Below are 20,778 nucleotides of genomic sequence, written 5' to 3'. Positions count from 1 at the left end.
CTTCAGGTCCTTTTCCCTTGTAATAAAGACGACATTTTATTCCCTACTACTTTCCCCACCATTATGATCACTGATACATCTGTAGAGTGTTTAGAGCCAGTCACATAATGGTAACTTCAAAAATTAAATAATAAAAATTTATTTCAGTATATTACATTTTAAAACTGCAATGTTCCTCACTTTTGACTGGAGAAAATTAGCAGATGGGGCCTTTTAAAAGAGATCCTGTGTTTCAGTCTTGCCCATATAAACTCTTTTTTGTGATCTTTATATCCACTTCGTGCACTATATTCATAGCCTGTAGATGGTCTTATTTCCCATGCTTCTTCAACATTGGCTTTTTCATTGCTCAGTAACAGGTACAAGTGAAATAAAGGGGTGAAAAGGAACTCAAGCTCTTTAGTGCTCCATAATAGCTTCCATGAGCAATTTGGAATGGCTTTAAGTGTTGCCCATAAAATTTAAGTAATAATTGTATATTATTATTATTCCTGCCATCCCCAGTGCCTTTGTCTTCACACAGGTTAGAGATTAACCACACATAGAACTCAAGTATGTGCTCATCTTATTGTTATTAACATCCTTTTCCATTTTGACCTGTCCTTCAATAATAAATCAAACTTTTTGTGCTGTTCTCAAAGTACACAAACAATAGTTATGCATAGTTATGCAAACCCTAACTCCTTGAAAGCATGTATGTATAGAACCGTTGCTTACGAATTAGAGGAAGAGAGAGAGACTCTGCCCTAAAAGTATCCCTGGATGGGTGAGCATTGTTGTCTCCGTCATGAAACAAGAGAAGGATTCCTACGTTTTTGTTTCTGGAGAAGTCTTTCTTCTCTTTAATGTCTGAAAATCCATAGCCTTCTCATTTTATATTCAGGGTTGTGCAAACTGCTGGTGTGTTTTGGTTGGTTTTGTTTTTTTGGTTATAACAAGTAAGACAAGAATCTTAGTCGACCTTGGTCTAGTGAGGAGTATTTGTATGTAGAAAGCTGCTGTTTGCTCTTGAGAACTGGACAAGCTTTAATCAGGTGATAGGGAGCTTCTTATCCACTGGAAAAATACTCAGATAGTAACCATGTGCATCCCCTTTATTCAGTAACAGAAACAAGAACATTCAGTAAGCACAAATTAGTGTTATTCAAAGGATGAAAAGCAGCGAACAACCACTGCCTTAATTTAAGGTTAAAAAAGAAGTAAACGAACTTAAGCTTTAAGGAAATGGATTTGGTAGGGTAGAAGGGGACTTTTCAAAAGTTGTCTAATCCTGGACTGTTTTTGAAGAAGCCTCCCAAAGATGTCTTTAAACTTCCATAGTTCTTGATTTATATCTGAATGAAAAAGATGATTAACTTTTGTACAGGATTCAAACTTGTTATCTCTGGAGGTACTGGGTTAAGCTTCTAGTTAAGAATTTGCTTTAGGTTGAATGCAGTAGCTCATACCCATAATCCCTGTACTTTGGGAGGCTGAGGAGGGAGGACTGCTTGAGGCCAGGAGTTTGAGGCCAGGAGTTCGAGACCAGCCTGGAAACACAGCAAGACTCCATCTCTAAATTTTTTTTTAAAAGAGCCGGGTGTACTGGCACATGCCTGTAGTCCCAGCTACTTGGGAGGCTAAGACAGGAGGATCACTTGAGCCTAAGAGTCTGAGGCTGTAGTAATATATGATCATCCCGCTGCACTCCAGCTTGGGTGACAAAGCAAGACGCTGTCTCTTAAAAAAAAAAAAAAAAAAAAAATTGCTTCAATAGTGTGTGCACAGAAAGATCCCAGGTAGAATGCATAGATGGATCTGGCAAGGAAAAGTAAGGATTTAGTGAGAAATCATTTTGCTCTTGCTTGTCACACTAGTGGCATTAGATAAGTCAGAACCTCTCTGTCTCTAAGTGGAAGAGCTCAGTTCGGCCCCATTTCAGAAATCCCTCTATGTTAGAGAAAGTCATGGTGCAATTCTGGACCTGATACTCTACCCAGTGGTGAGACCAAGTGCCCTTTTAGCGAAGCCAAGGACACAATGTGGCGCAGGCTGACTCCTCCCTCACAAGTCACTGTGGCTGCATCCTGGCCTACAGGACTGTCTTCCAGGTCAGACAGTGATATCTAACCTTCACCCACAGGGATGTTGCCACTTAGAAATAATGCTGTCTGGGGACCTCTCCAAGAAAAGGAAGGGAAAATAAATGGAGCCTGCGGGATTAAGAAGACAGCGGTTCTCTGTTTAGAAATCTGTTGGCCAGCAAAAGTTTTATGAATTCTTCTTGTAATTTATCTGAGAAGAGTGATGTTTACAGTGATGACAGTTAACAGAACCCTGAAATACCATACCAGTTCTCTATGAGATTTTTATATTTTATTATTTTTTTATTTGTATAAATGTTGGGGGGATAGAAGTGCAGTTTTGCTACATGTGGCCAAGTCAGGGTTTTTAGGGTAGCCATCACCCAAATAACATACATCGTATGAAATTACCCTAAGTCATTTTTCATCATCCACCTACCCTCCCAGCCCCTCACCCTTCTGAGCCTCCACTGTCTATCAGCCCGCACTCTATGTCCATGTGGATACATTTCAGATGGTTTTGTTTGTTTTTAAACTTCCCTGTTGTTTTTCTTTTTTAGCCCATGTTCATTTTCTCTCATCATCTGGAAAAGTTAATCTTTATTTATTTTCACTTTTAATAGTGAACTGGACTATCACGACGCTGTCAATGTCAACGATCGGTGCCAGAAAATTTGTGACCAGTGGGACCGACTGGGAACACTTACTCAGAAGAGGAGAGAAGCCCTAGAGGTGAAGTCTTGAAGCCACTTGTTGACACGAAATCTTTTAATAGAAGCTCTTTAATGAAATCACTGGTATTCGTCGTCCGTTTCTCTGTGGCATGAAACAGGTTGTCTAGTGAAAGGAACCTCTAAAGAAAACATGAAAAGGGAAGAAAGAGGGAAATGGGAAGTTGGGAGCTTTGTGCTGTAATTTGTCCAGACAGCAGCGAAGTATATTTTTCAGTTTAAAAAAATCCAGGGGCGATGAGATTACTGCATAAATCTACTTGGTATCGGGCAGTGACAGTACATTTCCAAAAGTCCTTCTGCCTGAGTAAATTGAGCTGTGAGTGAGTCAGGAAATCAGAGATGTGCAAAGGGAAGATGGAACCAAATGTTGAAGTGAGTAAATTGATGGGAAACAGAATTGGGATGAATTTGGCCTCATCTAAGTGTAAGACACAGTGGGTAGCTGGTGTCGAACTGCCCCTTATTGTCTTTAACCATGGAAGACATCTCCTGCGTGAAGGAAATAAGCAGTTTATCAGTTCCCCGAGTCTTTTCTCCTTGACTCTGATGACACTTTTGAGATAACGCAATATTAAGCTCCCCAAATGCCAAATGGCTGTGACATATCTGCTTAAAGAAAGAGATGTCGAGAGAGAGAAAAGACCAGACATGTAACAGAGACAGCGCAAAATGTTTTAGAACAGGAGGGGAAAAATGAACCTCATTATGGAAGGCTGAAAGCTGTGGAGACGCGTTCCCCTCTGCCCCCGCTTGTCTGCCGTGGGGAACAAATGCAGGATCATCCTGCTGCTTGAGACCTTGTGCCTTCATATGCCCAGAAAGGCAAGAGCTGATCTGTGTTAAATCCTGACTGAGGATTTGAGAACATGAATTCTCAAATTCCCTTCTGTAGTCCCTTCTCTCTCCACTAGGCAGGTGACTTTGGGAAAGGCACACTTCTCTGCACGTGTTGACTCTAAAACGTGGAAGATGCCCCTGCATTTCCTGCTAATCTGGCACAGTTAGGGAATCAGGTCCTCTTACAAAGTCCTTTCTTAGCTGAAAGCAAGTTAGAGTAGGCCGTATGTGGAGTCTCAGTTTTCAGAAAAGTAGCATGTAGTGAAGTACTTTAGACACTTTACAAATGAGGCTGCTCTGGATGTTATTAAATCCTTCTTTGATTCAGAAGGCACCTCAGAGACCTGCAGGGCTCAGCCTAATCGTTTGAGCATCAGGTAATCTTGTGTGGACACATGCTAATATGCTTAACAGAATGTCAGAGAATAGTCTGTTGTTAGGGAATGCATACTTACACTTTCAGTGAATTTATTCATTAGTCTATGATAATGCTTGCTTCTCTTTATTCTTCAGAGAATGGAGAAATTGCTAGAAACCATTGATCAGCTTCACCTGGAGTTTGCCAAGCGGGCTGCTCCTTTCAACAATTGGATGGAGGGCGCTATGGAGGATCTGCAAGATATGTTCATTGTCCACAGCATTGAGGAGATCCAGGTAATGGAACCCCAGCTGTGTATGCCCTGTGCATTAGAAGTGAGTTGTCATTTAAACTTAGAGTTCTGTTATTTGGTTTCTCATTTTCTTTCTTTTAAAAAAAAAAATTAACAAATGTGGCTAGAAAGCCCAAATTACCCTTGAACCTTAGCTTAAAAATGTGTTTACTACTCTGTGTTGCAAACCCGTTAACATCAATCAAGTAATGGTGAATATGTCTCAAAAGCTGTGTTCTTTAAAAAAGAATACTGAGGCTGGGCACAGTGGCTCATGCTTGTAATTCCAGCACTTGGGGAGGCCAAGGCGGGTGGATTGCTTTAGCTCAGGAGTTCGAGACCAGCTTGGCCAATGTGGCAAAACCCCGTCTCTACAAAAAATACAAAAAAATTAGCCAGGTGTGGTGGCGCACGCCTGGAGTCCCAGCTACCGGGGAGGCCGAGGTGGGAGGATCGCTTGAACCTGGGAGGCAGAAGTTGCAGTGAGCCGAGATCGCGCCACTAGATTCCAGCCTGGGTGACAGAGTGAGACCCTGTCTCAACAACAACAACAACAACAAATGCTGAATCATTGAGCAAAATAAACGTGTACTTGGAGTTACTCATGAAAAAGTTCTAAGTGTACTAGCTGCTGAGTTAACTACTTTGCAGATGTGTGCATATTACTGTTTATTTAGATCTTCAGAGTGGGTGGCAGATTGTAAACCATAAGAAGCCACAAATCAGCACCTACCTTTTGCCTACCGCCAATCCAAAATGTTCTGCGTATAGTTTTTTCTGGAACTTCAGAACCATAAACAAAGCTTCTAAGTGGTGATGTTAGGGAGGAAAGTTAATCTCAATTAGCCAGGACATAATTTATTTAGAGAATCTGTACAGTGAATTTGATGTATAATAGAATAAAAAGAGAAAATACTTTTTTTACTTTTTTTTTCCTATAAAATAGATATGTCATCAGAAAGAATCCACGTAGAAAGGAAATCCCGAAGGTTGGCATTTGAAACCACACCTCCTACCAGGAGCCGTCTAGAAGGGTTTACGCGTGCATGTCAGGGGAAAGAAAGTGCTTCCATGAACATTGGAGTTGCCTTTTGAAAGAGGCTCTGATGGTGTTTCCTGCATGCACTCTTAAGCACAGGCCGACAGTCTAAAATCGTTTATTTGTGGAATAAGTGAGACCTCTAAGCACGCCTTGGAAGTCACACTCTTTGTCAAAACTCTGTTGGCAACTGATCTGTTGCTGCACCTAAAGAGAACAGTAGCTTCACACTCAAAGGTGCTCCAGGAGGCAGTGAGGTCTTTGAGCAGCTGAATTTGCAGGGCTGCTCATGTTCGGGTCAAAGAATAGGTTTGATAAATGGCTCTTTAGAGCGGTTTCTGGGAAGAGTTAGTTTCTGTGGCCTTTTCTTTTTGAGGAGTAGGGATGTACTTTCTAGTTTTCTTTAGGGATAACAGTAGCAAATGTCAGATGCTTTTGTAGGACTACAAAGGTAACACTGGCCATTAGAAAGGGCATCTAAGGGCTGAGCGTGGTGGCTCACACCTGTAATCCCAACACTTTGGGAGGCCCAGGCGGGGAGGATCACTTGAGACCAGGAGTTTGAGACCAACCTGGGCAACATAATGAGACCCTGTCTCCACAAAAAATAAAAAGAAAAAAATTAGCCAGGCATGGTGATGTATACCCTATAGTCTCAGCTACTCAGGAGACTGAGGCAGGAGGATTACTTGAGCCCAAGTGTTCAAGGCTACAGTGAGCCATGATTGCGCCACGGCACTCCAGCCTGAGTGACCTAGCAAGACCCTGTCTCGAAAAAAAAAAAAAAGGAAGTGCCGCTAAGTTAAGTTCTGCTCGTCAGCAGAAAATAAGAAAGACCTAAACAATAGCTGGTGATCGAAAACAGTGAAAGGAAAACTGATTAAAAAAAAAAAAAGATTTTTAAAAGACTCTGGGTGAGTAGCCATCAATCAAATTAATAGTCATCGTGATATCCTTTTTCCATTTTCCAGGAACTTGACATCTGTGTACCTAAAGAGTTTTTTCTAAAGCATTCAGAATGTGTTTTTCTCCAGAGGTTCTTGCAATTAACAAGGCATTTACTTGTGTGCAGAAAGGAATATGGAAGCCTATGAAATTAACACTCAAGCCACACTGTTTTTCTCCTCTTGTGTCTCGGGTGTAGAGTTTGATCACTGCACATGAGCAGTTCAAGGCCACGCTGCCCGAGGCGGACGGAGAGCGACAGTCCATCATGGCCATCCAGAACGAGGTGGAGAAGGTGATTCAGAGCTACAGTATCAGAATCAGCTCCAGCAACCCGTACAGCACTGTCACCATGGATGAGCTCCGGACCAAGTGGGACAAGGTGGGTGGCTGAGGGCCTGGTGTGGGACCAGGGGGCATTCTCGAAGCTGAAGTTGAAGGAGGAAGTTAACGCCTCGGGGACTTAGGGTGACAGCCTCATTTTGCGTCACGATCAGGATTTTCCTTTATCCCAGATTTCACAGGCCAAATGTGATAAACTCTTAAGGACCCTGCAGCAGCTTCTGCAGTTTGTGGGGAAAGAAAGCAGAGATTATTTTACTTAAGGAACATCTTACAAATGTTGACGCAGCCGCTATAGGTTATGACCCTAATGCCATAAAGGAAATGGTTTTTAAAGCCCCAACTGGAAATTTGGTTCAAAACTTGCTTACAAGTACTTATAGTACTTTTTAAAAGAATTTTTAGAATATGATATAGACATGTCCCAGATGTGTGTGAATTTTAAATGCAGAAAAATTGCTTAGAAAATTACATCTTGGCAATGAAAGTATTCATACTAACTTGCTGCCTTTTAAATTTGGGGCAGCTATCGACAAATGTAATTATGGTCCAAATGGGATAATTTGAGCCCTTTTGCCTCATTTTTAAGATTGAGACATTTCTTTTCATGGTTGAAATTATAGCACAGTCAGTCATCTCAGTATGCCAATCATAGTTTTTGAGGAATAAGTCCACCACATTGGTCTGAAGTGGCTTTTACTATAAAAACACACATGCAGCAAGATAGTTACAAACAGTGCAAAAGACAAAAACAGGTATGAGGAAGAGGAGAGTATTCATCTGAGAGACAGTGGTTAATTAGCGCATCTGAGCTTTAAATTTAGCTCTGGTCTTCCTAACAAACACCCAAAAACAGAAAGGAAGCAAACTGAGTTAAGTAGTTTTCGTAGGGGGGAAAAAAAGGAAATATATCATTTTTTAGTTTTCATTTTTATTATGTTCATTTTTTTGAGACAGAGTCTCACTCTGTCGCCCAGGCTAGAATGCAGAGGTACAATCTCAGCTCATCGCTGAGTTCTGCCTCCTGGGTTCAAGCGATTTTCCTGTCTCAGCCTCTCTAGTAACTGGGATTACAGGCACCCGCCACCACGCCTGGCTAATTTTTTATATTTTTCATAGAGATGGGGTTTCACTATGCTGGCCAGGCTGGTCTCAAACTCCTGACCTCAGGTGATCCACCTGCCTTGGCCTCCCAAAGTGCTGGGATTACGGATGTGAGCCACCACGCCTGGGTAGAAATATATCATTTTTTAAAGTGAGACAAACTTTTCTCCCATCAGTAAGTTATAAAGCAAATGGATTTTTGTTTAAAAAAAAAGACAATAATAATGCTTTTAGTAGCAGTTTTGCAGATGACACAAAGAAAGATTTTTGAAGTAGCTTTTTTCTTTTCCATTTATTGAAAGATAATGGAGGCATAGTATTAAAATGTAACTCACAAATGGAACAGAAAGGAAGCAGACCAGGTGTATACTCTTCTGTGGGCCAGCATGGTATAAGAATTGAACTCATGAACCCAGCGTGGGCTCTTCACATTTTGGTGTCATGAACTCCTCTGGCAGTCTGGGGAAGCCTGTGGATTCCTCTGATAATAATGTTTGTAAATTTATGAAAATATTTAATATTACAAAGGAAACAAATTATATTGAAATGTAGTTATTCAAATATCTCTAAAGTTATTGTAATGTATGTGCTTCTTTATGAACACATTTAAAACCAAGATCTAACAGCAGGTCTAATAATTTTGGAGTAGTGCAGAGTGTACGTGATATTTATTGCAAGAGGCAGGTATAACTGTAACGTTAGTATAGAATGTCTGTGATTTCTGTTGTGATAAGATCACAGGGACTGCTAAATACTGCTGCAGATTTGCTGTCCACATCATTCATAAACAAAGAGAGTGCTAAAGTTTAATCTGTGATGGTGAATATAGACATGTCAGTGTTCCCTTCATCCAAGTTCACAAATCCTCTGTACTCTGGACCTGGCCCTGACTTGGTTGGGCAGCAGGCTGAGAGCCTCTGGCTGGAGGGGAATGGTCGCTGCTCCTATTGCAGGCTGTTAAATACCCTCCACCTCATCCTGTCTTTCAGCAGGCACTTGGTGGCACTAGATGGCAGTCAAAGCTAAATCAAGCTCATCCTCTAGTCCTTAGAGTAGGGACTCCTCCTCCCTATCCTCCCTCTTCCTTCCCCCCACACCCTCCTCTGTTCCTTTCTCCTTCTCCATTCCCACCCCCACCCCTTGAACTAGTCCCACATTCTGTGGTCATTCCTGTGAGACCACAGCTGGCCTCTAACCCTTGTTGTCCTTGGGCCCTGACAGGTGAAGCAACTCGTGCCCATCCGCGATCAGTCCCTGCAGGAGGAGCTGGCTCGCCAGCATGCTAACGAGCGTCTGAGGCGCCAGTTTGCTGCACAAGCCAATGCCATTGGGCCCTGGATCCAGAACAAGATGGAGGTAAGCCATGCCCTCCCAGGCGCTGTTCACAAGCCCTGCGATAAGTCCCTTAGCCACGCAGCAGTGACACCGCACATGCTGTGGTTTCCAGCCACCCACTCAATCAGGTGGGAGCACCGTTCTGTTATCACCCCAGGTTTATCTTTCAGCCCCTGGCTGTTGGGGACAGTGTGCAGACCGGGGCACAATACCAAATGCAGGAAGCGGGCACTCAAGGAAGGAGAGTGGGGTCTTGCTAGGTTCTGTTTATTCTCTCACTAAAAACGGTGACAGGGCTTTTTCTCAGTTTTTGGCCTTTGCAGGGCCTAGACTTCAAACCATCTATCCCTACAAGGAGGACATGTGAAGGCCCACAAATGCTTTGCATTTTCAGAACATTTGAGGGACAGTGGTCTTTAAATAACACTGTTGTCCTTTGATCATCAAGAACAGCCAGGAGACATTTATTGACCCACGTATTTCTTGCCCCACCACCCTTTTGGTGTGAAAATACTGACTTTTTTCTTTAAGGGGAGACCATCTAAAAATATAAGAAATTCTGATGGAGGAAGCATCTTGTAGGTCTTAAATCTGTCCGGCAGCTCCACCCATGCAGCCCACCCCCAGCCTCCTCCAGAGCAGGGCGGCTCTGCCCGACGGCATTTCCCCCCCAATGGCAAGAAGCCGACAGGACTCAGCTCTAACCCCTCTTGCCTCTCTGTTTTGGATCTTGGTTGACTTTTTTCCCATTCTCTAGACAGACTAGAACTAGACCTTGTTTTGTTCTATGATGCTCACTGAGAAAAGTGAGCCGCGTGACACCGGCCACTGCCTGACGCTGGCCCAGCACCCGATGCAGGGTCTGGAACGGCGCCTCGCACCGAGCTCCCTTAGAGGGCACTTCACTTTGTTTCTGTCTGCTCGCTCACTCGCCTCCCTCAGGAGATTGCCCGGAGCTCCATCCAGATCACAGGAGCCCTGGAGGACCAGATGAATCAGCTGAAGCAGTACGAGCACAACATCATCAACTACAAGAACAACATCGACAAGCTGGAGGGAGACCATCAGCTCATCCAGGAGGCCCTTGTCTTTGACAACAAGCACACGAACTACACGATGGAGGTACGGCAGCCAGGCACGCGTGCGCCGCTCGCTTCTCACGGGGACCACGCCACCTCCCCAGGGTCCTTTCTTCATGCACATGTCCTTCTTTGTTCCTGCTAAGACCTACAAGTATGAAAGTTAGGGATCTTTAAGCCTTTCCAGTCACTATTTGTGGAAATGCTTCGTGAGCTATATCGAGAACTATATGATATTCCCGACAGTGACGTTATCATTATTATTATCACCACCATAAATTCGCTACACTTCTTCAAGGTGAGTGCCAGAAGCTGGACTGTTGCATTTCCACCAGTTAGGCCCAAACTGATCTCTCTGGGAGCCCGGAGGTATAACTCAGGGCTCATCCTGCTACTTGGTAAATGGGAAAATATTTTTAGTGACAAGAGTATATCCTACAGAGTGCCTTCTGTCACTGTTAGAACCCTGGTGATAAGAGTATATCCTACAGAGTGTCCGCTGCCACCATTAGAACCCTGGGGATAGAGCATATCCTACGGAGTGTCTGCTGCCACTGTTAGAACCCTGGTGATAGAGCATATCCTACAGAGTGCCTGCTGCCACTGTTAGAACCCTGGTGACAGAGCATATACTACAGAGTGCCCGCTGCCACCGTTAGAACCCTGGTGATAGAGCATATCCTACAGCGTGTCCGCTGCCACTGTTAGAAAGCTGTAAGTACTTGTAAGTACTTCTCACTGCAGAATCTTGCAACAGATGACAAAGTAGAATTTTTTTTCTAGTGCAGGGAAGGCGATCCTGAGCCTTGCTTAGGAAGCCCTTTGAGTCGGCTGTGCAGTTATGAAAGTAAGAGGCAGCGTTGACATGCTGGAAAGACCTGGAACTGATCTTTCCCCTTTTCCCTCAATAGCACATACGTGTTGGATGGGAGCTGCTGCTGACAACCATCGCCAGAACCATCAATGAGGTGGAGACTCAGATCCTGACGAGAGATGCGAAGGGCATCACCCAGGAGCAGATGAATGAGTTCAGAGCCTCCTTCAACCACTTTGACAGGGTACCACTCTCTACTTACTTGAAGGGCAATACTGGGGACATTAAACAATGCATCTGAAATAATATGCGTGCTCTCGGGTTAAGTCTTAAGGCTCCCCAACATTTACAGGGAAACAGGATTGTTTATGACAAAAGAAAATCGCCACCAAAACTAAGTGTCCTAAGCTCTGATGCTCAAGGTGACACAAAGTCCAGGTTTGTGTGCTGTTTCATGCAGATCGCTTAATAAGAATGCATTTCTAGTTGACATCAAAGCTCATTTGTTCTAAGTCAAAGTGTATTTTTCACAAAATCTGACTGTTGGCTTTAGGTCATCTTGTAAAGACTTAAATACAAAACTCTGATACGCTTTTCCTAAGCAACTGTTTAGGAAAAGCGTCTGGTCATAATTTAACCTGTTCTTTCAACATACACAACTCAGTTTTCTTTTTTAATTAACAAAATTGACACATGATCTCTTTTAAGGACATGCACCAACAAAATGGTGATAATTTTCATAGTAAAGGCATATAAAAAGATAAGTGCTGCTTTTAAAATATTATCTTGTGTTTTGATTTGAATAATATCGAGTAAAACCAATTCTTTATGAGAAAATACTATTTACTAATCCTGTGGCTGAAAGTGAGTGACTATTAAGGCTACACTCTAATTCTTTTTTTTTTTTTTTTTTTTAATGAGATGGAGTCTCGCTCTGTCACCAGGCTGGAGTGCAGTGGCACGATCTCGGGTCACTGCAACCTCCTCCCCCTGGGTTCAAGCGATTCTCCTGCCTCAGCCTCCTGAGTAGCTGGGATTACAGGCACCCGCCACCATGCCAGCTAATTTTTGTATTTTTTTTAGTAGGGACAGGGTTTCACCATGTTAGGCAGGGTGGTCTCGATCTCCTGACCTCATGATCCACCCACCTCGGCCTCCCAAAGTGCTAGGATTACAGGCGTGAGCCACCACACCTGGCCTTTTTTTTTTTGAGACGGAGTTGTGCTTTTGGTGCCCAGGCTACAGTGCAATGGTGCGATCTCAGCTTACTGCAGCCTCCACCTCCCGGGTTCAAGCGATTCTCCTGCCTCAGTCTCCCAAGTAGGTATGCACCACCATGCCAAGCTACTTTTTGTATTTTTAGTAGAAACAGGGTTTTACTATGTTGGCAAGGCTGGTCTCGAATTCCTGACCTCAGGTGATCCGCCTGCCTCAGCCTCCCAAAGTGCTGGGATTACAGGCGTGAGCCACCGCGCCTAGCTACGTTCCAATTCTTAAAGATCACTAAAAGGGATGTACCATTACTTTGTATGGAGCCCTGTTATGATTTGCAAATGTCCTTCAGTGGTTCCTAAAATGCCTCTGGGCTAGATAGACCAGTCAGATTTGGGCCTGTTAGAGGGTTCAGAGCCAGGCATTAGTGAAAAATTATACACAGAGATGGATACTGACGTTCTTATAGTTTCAGCACACCTTCCTTGTGCAGAAACGTGCTTTGGTTTGACCTAACTGCATTCAGTAAAGCCCAAGTCATTTTTCTTCCAAGGGGGGAAATGATGGCTCTTTTTCCCGGCACACAACCATCTCTTATTGAAAGACACTCTCATTCACTGGGGCTGCGTTAGAGGAAGAAAGCACATTGATTTGAATCCAACAGTCTTTTGCAACAGAAGTCCAAGGAGTACAGTGCAGAACATGCCATGTTTAGAAGTTTGTTCAAATTAAACATGATTCTTTGTCTTCTGGGGAAAATAGTTTGCTTACTGTGTAGTGGGAAGGGGTGTCGTGTCAGGGATACGGATCCACTTGGCTTCGTCTTTTCATTAAATGGTAAAGATAGGCATGGCAGGGGGCACAGAGGCTGTGAATGGAGGGATTCTTCATGGGCATCAGAGAATTAGAGAAGGTGTTACAGCATAGGTGTAACACGACCAGAGCTGTGCTGCAAAAAAAAAAAAAAAATGTGCCAGACAGCACATTTAAGATGAAGGATAGACAGAAGGGAAGGAGAAAAGATGAGAAAGTTAGCAGAGGGTCAGACCCGAGTCTGTTTGGAAAAGTGAGAGAGAAGGAACATGAACTTCAGGGCTGAGGGATAGGAGCGGTGGGAATGAAGAAAAGAAAAGAGGTAGATCTGAGATTGAGACAAATCTGACAGAGGCGAACAACAGGATTTGGGGGCTAAGGGAGAGGGTGAGATGGAAAGTTCAAACCGTGAAGACATGGGAGAAGTGGGACTCAGCTATTGCAAAAGCAGGAGGAGTCCAGGTCTAGAGTTTTGGGCTGAAGCCTGCAGGAGTCACCGTATAATGGCCCTGTCCAGCAAGAGTCTGGAGAGTAAGAAGAGAGAAGGCCCAGATCTTAGGGAACTACTACATTTATGGGAGGCAGATGAGCCAGAGGAGGAGCATTAGAGAAAGTGGAGGAGAATCGGGTCAAGGTGGGAAGCATCACTTCAGAGAATGCTGCTGAGGAATCTGGCGGTGACTGAGGGCAGAGTACATGGGTGTGAGGACAGACACATAAAGTCTCTTATTCATAGGAAAAAAGAACTTCTGACATTAGCTTTTGGGACTGGCTGTTTCATGGGCAAGCGCAAACAACAGAAAATAGCCTTCTATTTAATAATTCATATGGCCAATAACCAGTGTTTTCTTCTCTAAGTGTGTACTGATGCTGAAACATTAGCCATCCCTTCAAAACCCTCCAGGGAATCTTCAGCACAGCTGTGTGTGCTTCACGTCACATGCAGGGCTTTGCATTGACACCCCTGTTTCTGTAGAGTTGGGTCGCAGTTTGTCCTGACCTGGCCTTTCTCAGCTGGGAAACTTGTCCCTGTGGACCCCTTCTTGCACACTACTCTGTGTAGACTCTCATTGGATTTTTGGGAGCAGCTGACCTTGCCACACATAGGGGCCACTGCGTCCTGGCCCAAGGGCCTAAGAGTAGTTGCTTTTTAGGTGTTGGAGCTCTAGGAATGTGCTCATCTCTGCAGGAATTTTACAAACGATGACAACCTGGGATCATTGAGAGCATCGTCATTTCTTAGAACATTTACAATATGTTCTGTCATCAGTAGGTGGCAGTAGTGAGCTCTCAACTGGTTCCTTTTGCTATTTTCTTGAGTGTGTGGTCTCCTTTCGTTTTTGTCTGGTCTTTACCCTCCTCTCCCCTCTTTTTGATTTTTAAGACACTAGTTTGTAACATCCTTGTGCTGGCTCCATCCTTCTTGCAAGTCAGTGGTGACATTTATGACCTTGGCAGAGCTCGAAGCGCTTCTCTTACCAGATCTTTGTTCAGTTGGTCAAGTAGTGTTGCCCGTCTTGCTCTGTGCTCACCTGCTCTGTCCTTTGTTTTTGCCAACAGAGGAAGAATGGCCTGATGGATCATGAGGATTTCAGAGCCTGCCTGATTTCCATGGGTTATGACCTGGTAAGACAGAAGTTGAAATTGTGTACTAAGATTTGATATTTTATTGAGTTTGGATTTCTATTATAGAAGATTGTAAGCTCAAACCAAGGTAGTGCATTTGGGATTGGTTCATTTTCATTATATAGGATAAGATTTTTTGAAGGTCTCACTGTTGCTATATAAAAATAAAGTCACGGGGCCTGGCACAGTGGCTCACGCTTGTAATCCCAGCACTTTGGGAGGCCGAGGCGGGTGGATCACCTGAGGTCGGGGATTTGAGACCAGCCTGACCAACATGGTGAAACCTCATCTCTACTAAAAATACAAGAATTAGCCAGCCATGGTGTTGGGTGCCTGTAATCCCAGCTACTCAAGAGGTTGAGGCAGGAGAATGACTTGAACCTGGGAGGCGGAGGTTGCAGTGAGCTGAGATTGCACCACTGCACTCCGGCCTGGGCGACAAGAGTGAAACTCTGTCAAAAAAAAAAAAAAAAAAAAAAAAGTCACAGAACCAAAGCATTTATTTTTATTCAATAATTGGTCAGATGATTTTTTCTGGTGAAGGAGATGAGAACGTAGGCTTTTCGATTTTTTTTTTTTTTTTTTTTTTTTTTTTTTTTTTGAGACGGAGTCTCGCTGTGTCGCCCAGGCTGGAGTGCAGTGGCCGGATCTCAGCTCACTGCAAGCTCCGCCTCCCAGGTTTATGCCATTCTCCTGCCTCAGCCTCCCGAGTAGCTGGGACTACAGGCGCCCGCCACCTCGCCCGGCTAATTTTTTTGTATTTTTAGTAGAGATGGGGTTTCACCGTGTTAGCCAGGATGGTCTCGATCTCCTGACCTCGTGATCCGCCCGTCTCGGCCTCCCAAAGTGCTGGGATTACAGGCTTGAGCCACCGCGCCCGGCCGCTTTTTGATTTTTTTAAACAGCTTTACTGAGATATAACTCACGTACTGTGGTTTACCCATTTAAAGTGTACACTTCAGTGGCTTTTAGTAGCATCCTGATGATTTTTGAAGTGCCTTTTCCTCTAATATGTTGAAAGGTAAAAAAGGTTTAGTCATAAATCAGCCAAGATAAACTTACATTTCCTCTGGGCTGGAATAGTCCTAGAACATCCAGTGCTTCTCTGTTACCCATTAATGGGTACTTTTAACCTGGCCTGCCTCGATTCTCTTCGGGACTGTAACCTACAGTCGTGACAGCCGTGTTCTGAGCTGCCTTCAATTTGGCAGCATCGCTTTCCTAGTTCTAATCTGAGAAAAGGGTTCAGCTCTGGCTTTGACCTACTCTTCCATGATTACATTCCGTGACCCATGAAGGCTAGCAGTGGGGCCCAGAGAGGAAAGAATTCTGACATTTACAAGCTTCTGGTTTGAAGCTCCAGCAACTTTTAAAATTATTTGGTAGCAGTAAACCTAAGTCACCCTGAAGGGGAGTCTCGTCCAAAGACTGAAGGGAAACACAGGTCAAACTTCAATTTTCAGACATAAAAGAATTGGCGTGTCACTAGGGAAAGAATGAGAACGGCTCTGTTGAGAGCTGCGTACCGTTCGAGTACATGTTTCTTTGCACTTTGCCCCAGGGTGAAGCCGAATTTGCCCGCATCATGACCCTGGTAGATCCCAATGGGCAAGGTACTGTCACCTTCCAATCCTTCATCGACTTCATGACTAGAGAGACGGCCGACACGGATACCGCCGAGCAGGTCATCGCCTCCTTCCGGATCCTGGCTTCTGATAAGGTCTGCGTTCACAGATTTGCTTCTGCTTTAGCAGGAGTCCATTACGTCATTCTAACAGAAAAGGCAACAGTGTTGTAAATAAAAACCATTTTTATACCAGTGTATTTTATACAACATTGGCACTGATTTCAGAAAGCAGCAGGTAGATACACAACAATGGGGCGCTCAGCACGGAGGGAACAGACACGCCATTGCTGGCATTCGTGCTTGGCCTTGCATTGAATTTTTATAGAAGGGACAGTAGTGTGTTTGTACTTTTATGTTTTTGTGTGTGTGTGTGTGTGTGTGTGTGTGTGTGTGTGTGTGTTACTGGTTCAACCCCCATTTTACATTCTAGTTTGGTGACTGTGACTCAGAAAGAAGAAACCATGCAATTTAGATGTTATAAAACTGGGTACGTTCTCCCAAGGATCAATAACCCTGACTTTGTGCCCAGCAAAATCATGGAGCAAAGTTAAATATAGCTGTTCAGTCAGCAAAAAATTGGCAAACTTTTCATTACATGTAGCCTAGACCTTCAGGAGGAGTTTAATTGCCAGTTCAGAATTTTCATATTTTACCCCCCAAACAATAAAAACATCTCTATGTCTAAATTCAATTTGGGACAGGATTATTTTACCCTGTTTTCTGGCTGAGAGGATAATGAACATTACCACAAGGAGGTTAGCATGTTAAACACATTGACAGAGCCATATTTGTTACCTTAAAAATCAGATAAGACCAACTATTTTTAAAATAATGTTTTCTTTAAAATGAATCATTTACCTATGGGGTGAGGGTGGATGGGAAAGAGCCCAGCTGACTTAGAAGGTAATAAACCGTGGCTCCTCCAACCCCACTAAGAAACTTCTACTATAAATTATATAATATACAAACTATAATTATATAAATTATAATGTGATATTTGTGATTTACTTTGACTTTCACCAACCAGTCTATCTGGCTGGAATTGTCCTATTTCCCACTGAACATTTTTTTGCAAAGCTTCATCTTTTCTGGTATGAAATGCAGATCATAGTATGTATCCTTGCATTGTGGCTCAGTTTGAGAAGTACTAGTAATGCTCCATTTGCCTTTATGAAGCATGTCACCCTTCCTGCTGGCCAGGCCAGCTTCTAGATACACTCCTACAAGTACAACTTGGCTTTCTGGTAGTTGTCTGGTACTACTATGCCAATAGACTCCCTATTCTTTAGTCCTTTTGAAAAATTAAACAGATGCAAGAAATATGTCAGTATTAAGACTATTTATGTTGTGGTGTTTTCTACAACTGACTGCAAACACGTGTGTATTTTTTTTCCAGCCATATATCCTGGCGGAGGAGCTGCGTCGGGAGCTGCCCCCGGATCAGGCCCAGTACTGCATCAAGAGGATGCCTGCCTACTCGGGCCCAGGCAGTGTGCCTGGCGCCCTGGATTATACCGCGTTCTCCTCCGCGCTCTATGGAGAGAGCGATCTGTGACGCTGAGGTTCTGTAATCACTGATCCCATCAGAACGCAATAAAAGCAGCAGTCACAGTTGGTTTCCTGGAAACTTTGACAGGCTTTATTAAGTTGGGAGAGAGAGGGGGGAAAAAAAGCCTCTTGTAGTTCAGTAATTGCCAGCAATATAACACGGCTAAAATGAAGTTTCTACAGTATATGACATAGTGCGCTTCATAAATAGGTTTATTTCTGAGTTTTTAGCTAAATGTAATGAAATATCAGGTTGATTTCTTTGATTAAACGGAACAAATTACTTGAGTAGTAGGAAATTAGGAGGATCTAGGGACAGAAGGAAAGTGAAAAATGTGAAAATACAAAATACCCAAGATTTAAGACGGGGGGGAGGGAATCCACAAATTGGTAAATAAAGGTTTGCTATTTGTAAAAAATTTCATTTATCTCTAATATGCTTATGTGATTGCCCCTAGGGGAGTATATTTGGGATTCTAATGTTTTATTTTCATGCTTATCCAAAGATTACTATTGTGTCTTCAAATGAATTTAATTGTGAGATGGAACTGCCAGGGATTAAAAAGACTATCAAAAAGATTTTTTGGCACTTACCATTTTTAAAATAGAGTTTATGGTCATCTCTTCATTATTTAGGGCTGGATGGTCAACTCAGTCAGTGATTTTTGCTGCTTCTCTTATCCTCCAGAGTAGAGACCTAAGGAAACATGGAAGTCAGTTTAATTGCCAGAGGGAAGGATGCAGTCACTAGGTTAAATGAGGTTTTTAGGATTATTTATTGATTCCAAGTTCCCATGCTTTTTGTTGGAGCTTATTAGTACAGGTTCTCAAGAGATGACCATATGAACGTGCTCTGTTTTTAAATAAGCAGGTTTCTGTAGTAGTGGTTCATCACAAGGCAAGTCAGATACCAGTATCCTTCTAGCTCTCCAATCAGGACTTCATTATGCCTCTCGTTTTATGACCTGGTAAGGAGAAGCCAGAGTTATCGTAGGAAAGGACTGATTCTCGGCAGCAGTGGAGGTGAGTTCTTTCTCTGCGGAAGCTTTACGTATGTTTTGGGTAGTAGGAATAACTAGATGTTTTAGCTAGTGTGCAGTGTGTGTTCAGCCCTGGGATTCGAGAGTGTATCCTAACAAGTCCCATGTCTGGTTCTGTGTCTAAAGGCCTGCTCCATGACACAGGATGCTACATGCACTCCCGCTCGCACATCTTGATCCACTGAATGTTCATTCTTCCTTTTTGCTCATACTGCTGTAGGCTATAATTCCCCCCTCTGTTTTTCCATCCTGTTGACAGCTTGTAGAGAATAAAGCAGGAATTATTTTTATATCTGAGTCCTTAATGATTAGGAAATGGATTACAAACAAACAAAAACAGTTGCAAACAGCAATTAAAGCATTACTAGAGAAGCAGTAACATGCCTGTTACCTACAGTCTGTTGCTCAGATTTTTATAGATTTCCACCAGCAGCTGGAAATGTGATATTTCCATTCCAAGCTGTCTGACAGCTTGACTCTTTTTCCTACACTGGGCCATTTAGAACCTTCAACCTTTATGAATTTCACTTAATTTGCTTCATTATTAAGTAGTTGGTAGTTTCCAGATTCCTGAAATATTTGAATCCTTGAGTTTAATGCCAAACACTTTTGGGGTGGTTTAGATGAACTCTGACTCTATTTTATTTCAAGCAGGTGCTATATCCCAGCCATAAACTCTATAGAAAAGCCAGAAAGTTGTGCTTCCTTTGAGGCTATTAGGGGGATCTGTGATGTTTTAGGATGGGTGTGGGTAACTCATCTACCTAAACTTTTAATTTCTTTACAACCTTCAGCAAGAGAGCAGATCAGTACTTTCTATCTGCTAATAAATGAAGAAAGGAAGTAAACTATGAGAAACAATAAACATGTTTATACTCTCATTTTAGGCATTATTATTTTTATTTCTGAAGCTAGATGCTCAAAAATTAAAAAGTTTATAAGTTTCTAAATTAAACTTAATTTATAAAAGAAAAAAGAATCCCTATTTTTGTTATTTCAAAAAATAACCATTACTTTGGTTAACTACAAACAAAATTCCTCACTTAAAGGTTCCATGAGAATTAAAAACAGTCATTGGATTAGCATTTGCCTCCCTTAAAGAATTAGAGACTGGCTTATTGGGTGGAGGGTGAACATAAGATGGAGAATTAACAATGAACCATTTAGAAGTGAATGATGGATGGCCTGGGCATGGTGACACACGTCTGTAATCCCAGTACTTTGAGAGGCCAAGGTGGGTGGATCACTTGAGGTCAGGAGTTCAAGACCAGCCTGGCCAACATGGCGAAAACCCATCTCTACTAAAAATACAAAAATTAACTGGGTTTGGTCACGTGCCTGTAATCCCAGCTACTTGGCAGCTGAGGCAGGAGAATCACTTGAACCCAAGAGGTGGAGATTGCAGTGAGCTGAGATGGAGCCATTGCACTATCAGCCTGGGCGACAAGCATGAAACTCTATCTCAAAAAAAAAAAAAAAATTCAGTGGTGAATAGATTAGGAAGGAATTTTTAACCAAGAGATCACTTCAGAATCCTCAGTAAATATTTACTAAAATGTATGCATACTCAGCCTTAATCCTAGAGTGTCAAGCTGTGAAGGTCTAGGTTAAGACTTGGACATCTGTAGTTTTTTAAAACTCCATGGAAGTTCTAATAACCCCCCACTGAGAACCCGTGGATTAGAGGCAAAGGAAAGGTCATTAGGAATCAGGAAGTCTAAAACGGCCGGGCGCGGTGGCTCACACCTGTAATCCCAGCACATTGGGAGGACAAGGCGGGCGGATCACGAGGGCAAGAGATCGAGAACATCCTGGCCAACATGGTGAAACCCCGTCTCTACTAAAAATACAAAAATTAGCCCTACATGGTGGCGGGTGCCTGTAGTCCCAGCTACTCAGGAGGCTGAGGCAGGAGAATCACTTGAACCCAGGAGGTGGAGGTTTGTGGTGAGCCGAGATCGCGCCACTGC

General features: G+C 43.1%; 1 protein-coding gene across 2 annotated transcripts in view; it reads left to right on the top strand.

Moving 5' to 3' along the window:
• Nucleotides 1-19,098, top strand: part of LOC105474620 (actinin alpha 2) — a 76,320-nt gene extending 57,222 nt beyond the window's left edge. For both annotated transcript variants that reach the window (XM_011729431.2, XM_011729432.3), the window contains exons 13-21: nucleotides 2,687-2,795; nucleotides 4,148-4,288; nucleotides 6,468-6,650; nucleotides 8,936-9,070; nucleotides 9,992-10,171; nucleotides 11,040-11,186; nucleotides 14,528-14,593; nucleotides 16,155-16,313; nucleotides 17,617-19,098. In XM_011729431.2, coding sequence (XP_011727733.1) covers nucleotides 2,687-2,795; nucleotides 4,148-4,288; nucleotides 6,468-6,650; nucleotides 8,936-9,070; nucleotides 9,992-10,171; nucleotides 11,040-11,186; nucleotides 14,528-14,593; nucleotides 16,155-16,313; nucleotides 17,617-17,775 — 1,279 coding nt within the window. In that variant the 3' untranslated portion in view covers nucleotides 17,776-19,098. The remainder of the gene's footprint in view (nucleotides 1-2,686; nucleotides 2,796-4,147; nucleotides 4,289-6,467; nucleotides 6,651-8,935; nucleotides 9,071-9,991; nucleotides 10,172-11,039; nucleotides 11,187-14,527; nucleotides 14,594-16,154; nucleotides 16,314-17,616) is intronic.
• The last annotated feature ends 1,680 nt before the right edge of the window (nucleotides 19,099-20,778 follow it).

This window comes from Macaca nemestrina, chromosome 1 (genome assembly GCF_043159975.1).
Source record: "Macaca nemestrina isolate mMacNem1 chromosome 1, mMacNem.hap1, whole genome shotgun sequence".
In the NCBI taxonomy this organism is placed as follows: Eukaryota; Metazoa; Chordata; class Mammalia; order Primates; family Cercopithecidae; genus Macaca; species Macaca nemestrina.
Note: the sequence above shows the minus strand (reverse complement) of the source record. Positions and strands in the feature narration are given on the sequence as shown.